A 14,049-nucleotide genomic window follows, 5' to 3' on the forward strand; every position below is an offset into this window, starting at 1 on the left:
TGCTGCCGTCTTTGCCTCAGACGATGAGATCAAGAGTGATTTCAAAGTGTTTTTTGGATTTTTTTTTGCTTGATGATAATGATCTTGAAGAAGCTCTAATTGTGTTGTTGTTTTCAATATACATTTCAGTGAAAATCTGTTGCAGTCAGGTTTCTTTTTGTTTTTATTTTTATCAGGGGCCAACATATTCGTCAAATCGGCTTTTCAGGGACCAACATATGCTGAATGGATGATTTTCGACTGAGCTGATTTTAAGGTCGCAGAAGTATATCTGGTGTATAAGTTTACACCCCCCCCCCCCCCCCAATCCCTTCTCCTTTCTGAGAAATATTTTCGGGTTACAAAACTCGACATATGCCAAAATGTATGGTATTATTTCTATATTTATATTTATTTTTGCATCTGGTTCTACACTACTAATTCTACAGTCACATTTAGTCATCTCAGACTAAAAGCTTTATATTTCAATGGATGACAGTTAATTAGAATCTTTACATATTAAATTAGAAATAACAGATCAATTAAATTGTAGAGCAGTAAATAAAAACAGCCATTGGAGGAAATTTGGGCAGCGTCAGTTGAGGGAGATCATAAGTTCATGTTTCAGATTGATCACAACACCAAGAAATGTTAAACAGAAGTTTCAGAGTATTTCATTGATGATGTGTGATCTTGAATAAGCCAAAGGAGAACATTTGAAACAAATCTCTTGCTGCCTTCATTAAATTTTACTTATCTTTTCAATGCAGCATTCCATCCCATAACAAACTCAGGAGACCCATGCTTGGATAAACTTTCTTTTAAGTTTATTATTCATCAAGGCAACTGGTGAGTCAACCTTTTTCTTGCCCTACCTTTGTTATGTCAGGTTGCCCTGTGATCACATGAACTGGACACTTTGACTTGTCCTGGTGGGAGGCAAAGGCCCCTGTCGCCCATTGGTCCGTGAAGCCTTCGGGTGTGGTGAAGCCACAGTCACGACTACTCCAAGTTTTCTCACAGTCCTCACAGATTCCATCGCCATCATACACATAGCAGAGGCTGGGTTCCCCTGGGGAAGAAAAGCCCTATTTGAATTTCATCTGCGACACTTATCCAAGCAATAGCTCAATCCACCACGTTTAACAAAGAACATATAAAAACAAAGGGGAGGCCATTCAACCTTACACTTGTACAGGAAGTGCAGAGACCATTGGATAAATTCCCATCCAAATTACCCAAAGAAAGATCAAACAAAACTGAACATAATTTTGCTGATGCTAATTGAGAACAATGTGAAAGGATTACTGCTTTCACCTCTCGGTGCCAAAGGATCTTTGGTGCCTCAGTTCAAGGTGATCAATAAAATTTAATGAAGGAAATTGGAGATGTACTTTAAATGCTTTCCTTTGATGGTGTAAATCACCAGCTATACCATGTAATCTTACATCCTATTCAATTTTCTATTTTTGATCCTACTTCATCCAAGAGACAGCAGATCTGACTACTCTGTAGCTGATTAGGCACCACATAACCACATAACCGTTTACAGCACGAAAACAGGCCACGTCGGCCCTTCAAGTCTGTACCGGTTCACTTGAACAACTCCACGAGCTCCTCCGCAAACTCCTGAGGAAGTAGAGGCTATCTTCATGATGCCATTGGTGTCTTGGTTCCAGGAAAGATCTTCCGAGATAGTGACTCCTGCAATGCCCCTGGTTTGTGTTGATTTCACCTACTGGAACACTGGAGCCCATTATCATAGGGTGCAGAGATTGGAGTCATCAGATGGAACCATTATGACATTACATAAGACCACGACACACACCAACGCGTCACCACGCAGACAGTGACCCTTTAACAAAAAACAACAAATGCCTTTGCCTTGAAACAGTAAATGAGATGGAAAACCTCAAAGGGTGGCTATGAAATGGACCACGAGAACTGTCAGCTACAGTTATTGGCTGACTTGCTGAAATCCTGCTTCAGACATCAATTCAAATACCATGAGATGCTAAAATTCTGCATACTGAGAAAAGGAGATAGGCTAATGGATAGGCAGTAATGGCCACAAGACCATGTAGAATACACAAGCACAGGTCGATGTCCATGCTGATGTCTGATGACATCAGCCTACTCTTCTATTCTTTCACCCAAGTGTTTCTCTAACTACACCTTAACTTCATCCAACAACACGCAAGTATTCAAAGGCTTGGGAAAAGCCTCGGGTAACATCCAAGAGAAAGGGGCCTCTTTCCTTTGGTTGAATGAACATTTCTAATTGCTGTTTTTAAAAAAAAAGTTGCTGTCCAGAGGTGGGTTTACTTCGCCAGATGCAATTTGGCACAGTAAATCAGTCCCAAAAGCATGGTTCTTCAAAGTTTGGGTTTTAGAAGTGCGTGAGATTGAGAAACAGTAAAAACAAGAATTTGTACATGATGTTAGTTTCTTTCCTGCAGGGTTTTTAATTATCAGATCACAGCCTTCAGATGCGTGACAGGACATTGTATAAAATGTACCTGGTCATCTGGCATGCAGATAAAATTAAGGTCAGCTGATTTCAGTGACCCACGTCGTTTTGCCATATGGCTGGAAGAGTGGATGCAGCTCAAGAATGTTTTGTATTAAGAGCAGTTGTTTCTTTTTTCTTTAAAAAATACAATTTTTTTTGAGAACATTTTAACCATGAGAATGAATGGCCTTGCGTCGGTCTCTGAATGGAAAGCAAAAGAACATGAAACTGATTATATCCATGAACTTTCTCTAATTAACAGTTACCTAATTTTTCACTGAATCACATTATATCAATACCACCAGCACAGCATCACTGAACCTTAATTAGTACCAGTCTTCATCAAAGAAGGACATTAAAAACAAATTTAAGAAACATAAGCATTTGGTGGGAAAGTATAAACGCCCCATTAAATTCAGACTTAATTGACATATAACCCCTTATAATGCAATACACATGAGCAGAAAAAAAGGCTATTGGCCAGCAATACTCCACCAAGTTTTAACCCGTAAATAGCTCAGCAAGAATTGAGACTATTGTTTGAAAATCATGTTGCTCGTTGAGATCACAGGCCAATGCTGTTTTCAAAACTACCATCAACTTTAATCCATTGAGTAATCAGAATAATTGCACACACAATAAGTTGTATAAAAGAACCTTCCAATCAAGCGGCAATTTTAATGTGGCAAAGGGTCCAAAGGCAATGTCACCAGACAAAATAGAGGTCAAGTCACAAAAGGTTGTGTAAGGGCAGATCACCTAGCATTTGGTCAGAGGAAAATTCTGAGGAGCAATTAAAAATGAAAGGGGTGGAAACTTGAAGGAATTTCAGGAAGGCACTTTACACTTTTGGGACTTTACAGCCAGGGTCCAAGGTGAGCTGGCCAATTGAATCCAAAATTGGAGGAGTGATCAGAGGCAGAGGGTTGTGGTGGAGGGTGATTTCTGGATTGTAGGTCTGGGACCAGTGGTGCCCTGCAGGAAATGGCTACTTGTAATGTATATCAACAACATGGATGTGAACATTGAAGGAATGATTTGTAAGTATGTGAACAACACTAAGTTGGTGTTTTAGATAGCAAGGAAAGTTTCTGAGGCTACAATAGGATGTATATCATCTGTAAATTTGGAGAGAATGCTGGCAGGTGAAATTTATTCCAAACTAGGGTGAGAAACTGCCTTTTAAATGAAAAAATGAGGCTATCATGGAATGCTGATAAACAGAGACCTCAGGCTCCAAATCCCATCGATGTTTGAAAATGGTAACAGAGGTTGATCAAGTAATGAAGGCAGCATGTGGCCTGCTTGCCTTCAGAGGTAGGAGAACAGAGAATATATTGGAACATTGTATCTCAACTTTGCATAGCATTGGCAAGGGTCTGATTCTGTGTTGTTTAACTCGATGACTTTGAAAGGCTCTGCTGGAATGTGTTGGACTCAGAGAGAGGAATCCTGAGGTGATGTCACAGTAATGGACATAAAACTGAATGTCCATGTTTCTGCTCCCCATCAAACAACACAACCTGCTCCCGGCCACCTTTTGGCCAACACAACCTGCTCCCAGCCACCTTTTGGCCAACACAACCTGCTCCCAGCCACCTTTTGGCCAACACAACCTACTCCCAGCCACCTTTTGGCCAACACAACCTGCTCCCAGCCACCTTTTGGCCAACACAACCTGCTCCCAGCCACCTTTTGGCCAACACAACCTGCTCCCAGCCACCTTTTGGCCAACACAACCTGCTCCCAGCCACCTTTTGGCCAACACAACCTGCTCCCAGCCACCTTTTGGCCAACACAACCTGCTCCCAGCCACCTTTTGGCCAACACAACCTGCACCCAACCACCTTTTGGCCAACACAACCTGCACCCAGCCACCTTTTGGCCAACACAACCTGCTCCCAGCCACCTTTTGGCCAACACAACCTGTTCCCAGCCACCTTTTGACCAACACAACCTGCTCCCAACCACCTTTTGGCCAACACAACCTGCTCCCAGCCACCTTTTGGCCACTCTCTTTCTCCTCCAGCACTTCTTTATTTGGTTGCATGTTTCAATGCCTTTCTTTTTTTTTCACACTATGAACCATACTGACCAAAATACATACAGACATTTTTCTCTTGAATATATAGTGTCATTTTCTCCCCTTTTCCCCCCTCCTTTCCCTCCCTCCTTCACCCCCCTTTCCCATTTATTCAAAGTTCAATCCATATGATACATTAAACCCGTTAAACAATGTCATCACTTAATAAAAATAAACAAGAAATTTTTGTCCTTTACTTTCATATACTGAGTCAGTTCATTTCGTTGTCTTCTCCTTCTGTCATTTTAGGTGGTAGAGGTCCATGGTAGGATTTCTCTATTGTGTTTCATGTATGGTTCAATATTTGTTCAAATATTGTGTTGTTATTTCTTAAATTATGTGTTATTTTTTCTAATGGAATACATTTTCTTATGTAATTCTTTTATTGATATTTCTGGTTCTGTTAAGTATATTATAACGTCATCTGCAAATAGGCTGATTTTATATTCCTTCTCTTTTATTTTTATCCCTCTTATTTTGTTTTCTGTTCTTATCAGTTCTGCTAGTGATTCTATAACTAACGCGAACAGTGAGAGAGATAGTGGACATCCCCGCCTTGTTGATCTGCTTAATTTAAATTGGTTTGGTATATATCCATTTATTGTCACTTTCGCCAATGGTCCCTTATATAATGCTTTAATCCAATTAATATATTTCTCTGGTAGGTTGAATTTTTGTAGTACTTTGAATAAATAATTTCATTCTACTCTGTCAAAGGCTTTCTCTGCGTCTAAAGCAACCACTACTGTTGGAGTTTTGTTTCCTTGTACTGCATGGATTAAGTTAATGAATTTACAGATATTGTCCATTGTTCGTCTTTTTTTAATAAATCCAGTTTGATCTAGTTTTACTATTTTTGGTACACAGTCAGCCAATCTGTTGGCTAATAGTTTAGCTATTACCTTATAATCTGTGTTAGTAAAGATATTGGTCTATTCGATGCTGGTGTTAAGTTTTCTGAAGTTCAGAAAGCTGCATTTTATATTCAAGGAGTTAAAGCTGATGACAAGAAAATGGAGGAGTTCATTGTATCTAATCTGTATACAAACAATGGACAAAGCAAAACTCAGCACAATGCATACAGAACTCATGCACAACTGCTTCACAATGTAATTTACAAGCCAATGTGCTCCAATTATACAAATGTATCAGCAAAGCTCATATTCCACAAAGGAGGGAGTCATACAGCATAAAAACAGGTCCCTATTCCCACCATGTCTGTGGAGATCATTGTCCCTGTCTACACTAATCCCATTTAATATGAAGAAGCTGAGAGTTACAGTCATCTGACGATCATTAAACATAAATAATTTCTGGTTAAATAAAGATTTAGTTCCAGAAAATTAGTAAATGGCGTGAAGACAAAAATTGGTGTGAGAACATAGTGACCAGGACAGGAAATAGATACAAGAATGGAAAAGGCCTGGTGAATCAAAGTTAAATTTGGTGAAGTTAGATTCAGTAGAAAATCAATATCAGGCCCAATAAATTGGCAAAAAAAGTCAAAAATAATGCCATTTCTTTTGCAGTGGGAATGTTTTTCAGCATATTAAAATTAGTAAACAATTTAAGTGAGAATATTAAGGGGTCTTCTTAGGGTACTAAAAATATCCTTTAAAAACATATGGGATTGTTAGTTAATTGGTGTATTTGGGAGTGTCAAATGTGGATTGTGGTGGATCACATGATCTCCCTGTCTGTAACTTAGTCGGAAGTCGCATAAGCTGCTAATCAAGGTTGGTTGCCACCCACCATTAGAGTACACCTTAACGTTAGCTCATGAGAATAACTCAGTGTCATCAGTGGCCCACAACACTATAAAGTCCAACATGTGGAATAGTTCACTCTCTTCTGCCTTTTGGTCCTAGCCACAAGCACTGCTCCAAGCCAGGTCACAGCTGTGGACATTGCTGGAGGAATCATGGGTAAGTTGTGCACTACACTTAGTTGAGCAGTAATATTGCATTAGAGCTATACTTGCAGTGAGACGCATCCTTTGGTACAGAGAAAGGGGAGTGTGCATGGAAGTCCCTCTCTTGTAGAAGTGTGCACATTCTCGTGAGAAAGAGTGGTAGGGTAAGCAGCCAATGGTATCAGGGATTATCACACCTGATGTGCCTGCTTACACCATTGCAGTGATTAAGCTACATATTGTGTAGAGAATAGATGGTACTGCTATCGGAGTCCATCTAATTATTTGAATATTGAGTTTCATTTGGCATCTACCCCAGTTTAATTCCTTTCTGTTTACAATAAAGTTACCCGAGGCTGTAAAACTTGTGTCTGGAGGGTGAGGGTGAGTGAGAATGAGAGTGTGAGTGAGTGTGAGAGTGAGTGAGTGAGTGAGTGAGTGAGTGAGTGAGTGAGTGAGTGAGTGTGAGTGAGTGAGTGAGAGTGAGTGAGAGTGAGTGAGTGAGTGAGAGTGAGTGAGAGTGAGTGAGAGTGAGTGAGAGTGAGTGAGAGTGAGTGAGAGTGAGTGAGAGTGAGTGAGAGTGAGTGAGAGTGAGTGAGAGTGAGTGAGAGTGAGTGAGAGTGAGTGAGAGTGAGTGAGAGTGAGTGAGAGTGAGTGAGAGTGAGTGAGAGTGAGAGTGAGTGTGAGTGAGAGTGAGTGAGAGTGAGTGAGAGTGAGTGAGAGTGAGTGAGTGAGAGTGAGTGAGTGAGAGTGAGTGAGTGTGAGTGAGTGAGTGTGAGTGAGTGAGTGTGAGTGAGTGTGAGTGAGTGTGAGTGAGTGTGAGTGAGTGTGAGTGAGTGTGAGTGAGTGTGAGTGAGTGTGAGTGAGTGTGAGTGAGTGTGAGTGAGTGTGAGTGAGTGTGAGTGAGTGTGAGTGAGTGTGAGTGAGTGTGAGTGAGTGTGAGTGAGTGTGAGTGAGTGTGAGAGTGAGTGAGTGTGAGTGAGTGTGAGTGAGTGTGAGTGAGTGTGAGTGAGTGTGAGTGAGTGTGAGTGAGTGTGAGTGAGTGTGAGTGAGTGTGAGTGAGTGTGAGTGAGTGTGAGTGAGAGTGAGTGAGAGTGAGTGAGAGTGAGTGAGAGTGAGTGAGAGTGAGTGAGAGTGAGTGAGAGTGAGTGAGTGTGAGTGAGTGTGAGTGAGTGTGAGTGAGTGTGAGTGAGTGTGAGTGAGTGTGAGTGAGTGTGAGTGAGTGTGAGTGAGTGTGAGTGAGTGTGAGTGAGTGTGAGTGAGTGTGAGTGAGTGTGAGTGAGTGTGAGTGAGTGTGAGTGTGAGTGAGTGTGAGTGAGTGCATGAGTGAGTGCTTTATAGAGTACCTGCTCATTAATGGGGAGGGAGATGGGAGCTCGCCAATTGCAGGGGGACACTGGGGGCAGAATTTAAAATCCCAGGTGGACCAAAAGTCAGAGGTTCAGCAAGTTAGCAGCTCGTTGGCGGTCCATGCCATCCCAGGCAACTAGTTTGACCTGCTGGAGCCCTAAGGAGAGAAGATAGGGCACCACGTGGCCTCTCTCTTGGCGGAATCAGGATTTCCCCAAGGCCAGCGGGAGTCATGGGGGAGCTCTTTGGTTGCTGATATACCCACTGAGGTGTCAGTGGTATACCACACTAGATTTAACGAAACAGGGTGCTCTGAAGGATGAGCAGATAGAGTCCCTGAAACACAACTGTGGCTCCCTGCAGGAGGCACTGGATACTATCTGGGCACTGTGATAGTCCAGATCTATCACCAATGTATATAGTGTATATAGTTACAGTATCTAGACTGTGCTCACAGCGATTGGCTGAGAGCTAAGCCATGTCTACTGTCTGGGCCTTAAAGGGTTGTGTCCCTAGCCAGGTCGGATCATTCCAGACTGGTCAGCCACCTGTGACGAGCTCCTGTCTTTTGCTAATAAAAGACTTCGTTTGGATCAACGTCTTTGATTCTTTCGACGAGCTCTACAGACACACATAGGCAGCCTCCAGGCCAGATACACCAGAGCTGCAGGCAGCCCTCTGAACTGGCTAGCAGGTGGATCCTGTTAAGTTCAGAGCTATTATCCTGTGCAGAAGAGAGAGTGATGTATGGATAGGGGATGGGGACACGAGGATGGACGATGATGACTTTGAAGAGGCTGAGTCCCACTATGTACATAACCCCCCCACCACCCCACATCTTCCGCCCCTCCCCCCCCCCCCCCGCATACCTGAGGCTCTGTAAGCCTAGCCGGTGACCATGTGGTCCCAAATCCACCACAATGACCCCCGTCAACCTTCTCCAATGGGGAAGCTGTCAAGAATGGGGAAGATTTGAGTGGACAAGCGAGGGGCCACTATGAAACTGTGGAAACCTTGGACTACTCTGCTAAGGATTTAACTAGGCTGGCAGATAGATAACGCTAACAGACAGACAAACACCTTGCTACATGGTTGCACTGACTGTCAGACGAGGGAGCTCTCCATATTTGCCTCTCCCACCTGGAGGTTAGTACTCTGGGTTGTCTGTCCGCACAGAAGACAGTAAATAAATCCCCACGGGTGCCACCTGAGGGGATCATTGAGGCCACCACTTTTTGAGATTGGATGGTGCCTGCAATGCAAGCCAAATTCCCCATGCTCCTGGAGTGAGACCTGAAGAGCCCACGACAATGGCATACAGTCAGTGAAGGCACAAAAGTCATCAAGCAGTGGACTCTTATTACCAGCCTCTATGGAGGGACTATCAGGTACAACTTCCTTGAAGATGCCAGGGTAACCGCCACCTTGGTGGACCATTTGGTGACCACTGCCTGCCCTGACTCAGGGGGGTGGTCTTGTCCTTGATGAGACCGGTGATAGGTAAAACTATCAAGAAAACCATTATCCTTCTGAAGGGGGTAGAAATAGACAGTGGGGAGCACCCGCAAAGGTGTGTTGCATTGAGACCAAGCATACTGAGACCAAGTATTGAGACTACATTTCCATTGATCCACAGAAAAATGTATTTTGTTCTAACACGTGCCAGTGTAGATCATCCCTGTATTCATAATTTCTCCACCTCTGCCATGTTCACACTGTGGCAGGAGCACTGCAGGAGAAAGCTGTGCAAGAGTGCACCACTCACCGCACCTCAGACTATGCAGCCTTTTGCTCCTCCCTCACCTGAGGTGAATGCTACTGTCATCAGGGCAGAGATTATCTCCAATGTGTGACGGGAAATCGACAATACGGGCTCATGGATGGTGGTGTATGGGATGGCAGTCTGGATGGCACACTAGCATGACATGGGATGGAAGATCTACAAACACCCTACTGTTGGGCCAGCAGCACTGATGGTACATCTGGGAGCAGGATGGGTAGAGGACCATATGTCCTTGTGGATGCCCACACTAACAAGGCCACAGCAAAGGCAGCACACAATACAGCCATTGTCTGCACAGTGCAAATCTGCTCAGCCTCCAATCGCTCGGATGATGTAGACTCCAGTGCCCTGGCAGCATCGGCTCACAAAAAGAGCAGTCACCTGGCATCCAACTCAACGTAATGGTGCGAAGAGGGCTTAGGGGTGGCTTTAATGCGATCAGGTGTTGACAGCAGTAGACAACTGTTCCACCTGTCAGCAATTTAAACCATGGTGCTGGCTATGGGTGCAGGGCACATTCATTGCGGCAAATAGACTATTTCTGGCACAGACCATTTTGGCACTCTCCCACACCAAAATAAAATAGCCTTTATACTCACGATGGTGGACACCTATTCTGGTGTCCTGGTGGCAGTGTCCTGTGGAAAAGCTGGCCAGAACAACACCATCTGAGGACTTAAAGTACCTCTCCTCTCATGAGAGGTACAGTCCAATCAAGGCTCACACTTTACAGGGAACAAAATACAAAACTGGGTGGCAGAGGCTGGTTTCTCATGCCTGTTGCACATCCCCAACAACCCATAGGCATCAGATCTCATAGAGAGAATAAATGGTCTCTTCAAATGAAAACTGCACATGCTGACACCCAACCATACATTCAAGGGCTGGCTCAACGTGCTGCAATAAGTGGTGGACCAGCTTAACTCATGCTCTGCTGCATGGTGGGGTGGGTCGGGGTCCTGCTGTCAACACACCTGGCCACTTTGAAACAACAAAAATTAGGACATTAAAACACTGGCAAGCCTACACGGAGTATTGTGTGTAGTTCTGGTCACAGCATTCAATATTGAGTATCATTTGGCACCTTCTCTTGTTTAATTCCCTTCTGCATACAATAGTTATCCTTGACTGAAACTTGTGTCTGAACCCATTGAACCTGATACAATTCCCAACACAACAGGGGGCCACAGGTTCATGGGCTGGATGGGTTTGTTACTGCACTGTATGTCTAAATTTAAATGTAAAATGAAAGAATTGCTGCGTTTTATTTTACAGAGTTAGGCTTGAAGCAAAAACATTGGCAACAATCAATAACTTATTTAGAAAAATATGGTGCAAATAAGAACTACAGGTATATACTTGGCCAAACACATATCTATAGATGTTGGAATGTTGAACAGACAGAGAATTGTTGGAGGAACTCAGTAGATCAGACACCATATGTGGGTAGAAATGGTCAGTCAACATTTTGAGTCAAAACCCTTCATGAAGACTGATTAAAAGGAAATATTACTGTATAAAGGAGGAAAGAAGCTCGGGGGTGGGGGGGTGGCAGAGAAGGGATAGGACAGAACATGTGAGAGCTGGAGAAACAGGTAGAAGGTGAAACCTTTGGGAAGGGTGGATGGACATTTACAGATAAACAAATTAAATGGAAAAGTAGCAAAATAAAGGATGGGAACTGGAATCAGATGGCTGTGGGGCTACCTCAAATTAGAAGCATCAACATTCATGTAATTAGGCTTAAATCTGTCCTGGAGGAATATTTCTTGTTCCTCAGGTTTAGCTCGCCCTGATAATGGATTAGGGTGAAGACAGACACCTTACTGTAGGAATGATTGGGGGATTTAATATGGTCGGCTAGAGGATTGGAGAATGGCAAATGTAGACCCCTTGTTTTAAAAAGGTAATAGGGAGAATCAAATGACCTGGATAAAGAAGTGGAAGGATGGGTCAGTAAATTTGCGGATGACACGAAGGTTGGAGGAGTTGTGGATGGAGCTGAAGGTTGTCGAAGGTTAAAAAAGGATATAGACAGGATGCAGAGTTGGGCAGAAAAGTAGCAGATGAAGTTCAATCCAGATAAGTTTGAAGGGATGTATTTTCAAAGGCTGAGTACAGCGTTTATAGTCAGTTACTTAAAAGTTTGGATGAAAAGAGGGACCTTGAGGTTCAAATCCATATATCCCTCACGGTCACCGCACAGGTTGATAGGAGAGTTAAGAAGCCCTATTTCAATTTAAAATGGTGCATAGAGTACATTTTTCTAAAGTTAAGCTTGCTCAAATCTATCCAGATATCAACTCATTGTGTGACAAATATAAAAGATTTGAAGCCTCTTGATACATATGTTTTGGTTTTGTGCAAGTTTAGCAAAATATTGGTCAGCTATTTTCAGAACATTTTCAGCCATTTTTGGGATTGGTCTAGAACCAAATACTTAAATAGAAAGAGGACTTTCCACCCACACAAAGACGGTGGTTTTTGGATATTATGTGCTTTATAAGTTTGGAAAAAAAACAGATATAATATTAGGAAGATTAAGATCTCTTTCAATAAGACTTGAGGTCCATTTATAGCTTACTTTCATAATTGGGACAATCAAGGTGGGGGGATGCAGTCAATGGGCATGTTTCATTGGATATCCGGAGGCCGTTTGATTGATTTCAAGGCTGCTTGAATACCAATTTCATTCTTGGTTGGTGGATGGGGTTAGATTTTACCATCAACCTTTTTTTCCTTTTTCCTTTCCACTATTAGTTTTGAATATGTCCTGTACATAATTAACTAGAGACTCACCCATGCAGTTGAACAATTTCTCCTTCTGACACTTTCTTGAGCAGCCATCACCATCCAACAAATTACCATCATCACATTCTTCCCCCAGGCTCCTGGGAAATAGGACAAAGGATGTCAGAACTTTGCAAACAACACACAACATCCAATAAACCAAGCAGTCATAAAGATAAACAATAGGGACTTTGCAGAACAATGAGACAGCTGTTACTAAAACCATAAAAAGGAGGAGGAACAGCAGGTTTTAAAGTCTCTCAAGCCTCCTCAAGAAAAAGAAATGGATACACAGCATCGAAGCTCATTGTGGGTGGATCAGAACTGGTCATTCCTCCTAGTTATATTGTTGTTAGCATAGAAGTTGGCATAATCCTATTATAGCGCCAGTGCCCAGCATAAGGAGTTTGGACGTTCTCCCTGTGCCTGTGTGGTTCTCCAGTTTCCTTCCACCCTTCAAAACTATATGGGAATTGTAGGTTAATTGGTGCATGTGTGGGAAACGGGCTCATGGGCTAGAAGGACCTGTTACCTTACTGTATGTCTAAATTACTAAATTATCTAGACTTGGTTCATCTCTCCACACAAAGTCAGTCTGACCATTTGGGCAAGTCCACAGCCCTGCTGTTGGCAGCAGACAACACCAACAAGCAGCAAATTATTCTTTAATTGCCCCATTAATCCACATGGCTTGGTCTTATCATGTCACAGTTATCCACTTTATCTATTCATATCTCCCAATATCTTTTTGACAACAGAAAATAACTTTTAAAAAAAATCTTATCCTTATCTAACTTGCTCAGTTTCCAATAATTTCATTTTTAAATTTTCAGGACCTGCAATTTTTGTTTATTTTCAGTCAATTTTCATCTTATTCCACATCCTTTGATGACTATGTCCTCTATATATCATTCTCAAACTTGATTGTACTCAGTGGCTAAGCATCTACAGCCCTCCCAATAAGAAAAAAATATAGACCTATATATGGTCCCCTGAGCATAAGAATTTCTCCTCACCTGATGGATGTTCAGGTGAAACTTTGCTTTTAGTTTTACTTTCCCAGAATGACCTCATCATCTTCCCTGCCAGCTTACCTCAGAATCTCATTAATTTCAAAATAATATCATGCCTCTTCTAATCATCTGACCTCAACACTCTCATTCCAAGAACTAGTCTGGATTCCCTTCCAAGGGAAATGTATCTTCCATGGATATAGAAATCAGAATTTCACTTAGTATTCCAAACGTAATCCCACCAAAGGCTTGAACAATTACATTACAGATGAATTTTTTCTTGCATGTCATACAATAAAAGGGAACAATTTATATACATTTCCTAACTACCAATTCATTGATTTCATTAGTTTATTCTATTTCTCTGTATAAACCAACATTTTTTTTATTGACTCAATGAAAATAAACTGCTCTGTTTTCTGATTCCTCCAACAAGCTGTGTACTGCCATAATCTCCCCACATAACATGTCTGCTTCTTGCCCACTATCTCAACCTTCCTATACAGGTGATTCACACGTTACAGGGTGTGTTTCAAGAGAAATGTCCATGTCACGATTTTCAGTAACCTAAGGCCACATCATTTGAAAAATGATAAATTGTGTTTATCTACTTAATCTCCTTTATTA

General features: G+C 42.2%; 1 protein-coding gene across 8 annotated transcripts in view; it reads right to left on the minus strand.

The window, feature by feature from the left end:
- pappa2 (pappalysin 2) overlaps nucleotides 1-14,049 on the minus strand; it is a 406,366-nt gene that overhangs the window by 168,484 nt on the left and 223,833 nt on the right. For all 8 annotated transcript variants that reach the window (XR_011357548.1, XM_069937526.1, XM_069937524.1 and 5 more), the window contains exons 9-10: nucleotides 12,419-12,510; nucleotides 855-1,051 (exon numbers count right to left, since the gene is read on the minus strand). Coding sequence is in view for 7 of the 8 variants with exons in the window: in XM_069937526.1 (XP_069793627.1) it covers nucleotides 855-1,051; nucleotides 12,419-12,510 (289 nt within the window). In the remaining variant the exon portion in view is untranslated. The remainder of the gene's footprint in view (nucleotides 1-854; nucleotides 1,052-12,418; nucleotides 12,511-14,049) is intronic.

The sequence above is a fragment of the Narcine bancroftii genome, chromosome 5 (assembly GCF_036971445.1).
Source record: "Narcine bancroftii isolate sNarBan1 chromosome 5, sNarBan1.hap1, whole genome shotgun sequence".
Lineage (NCBI taxonomy): Eukaryota > Metazoa > Chordata > Chondrichthyes > Torpediniformes > Narcinidae > Narcine > Narcine bancroftii.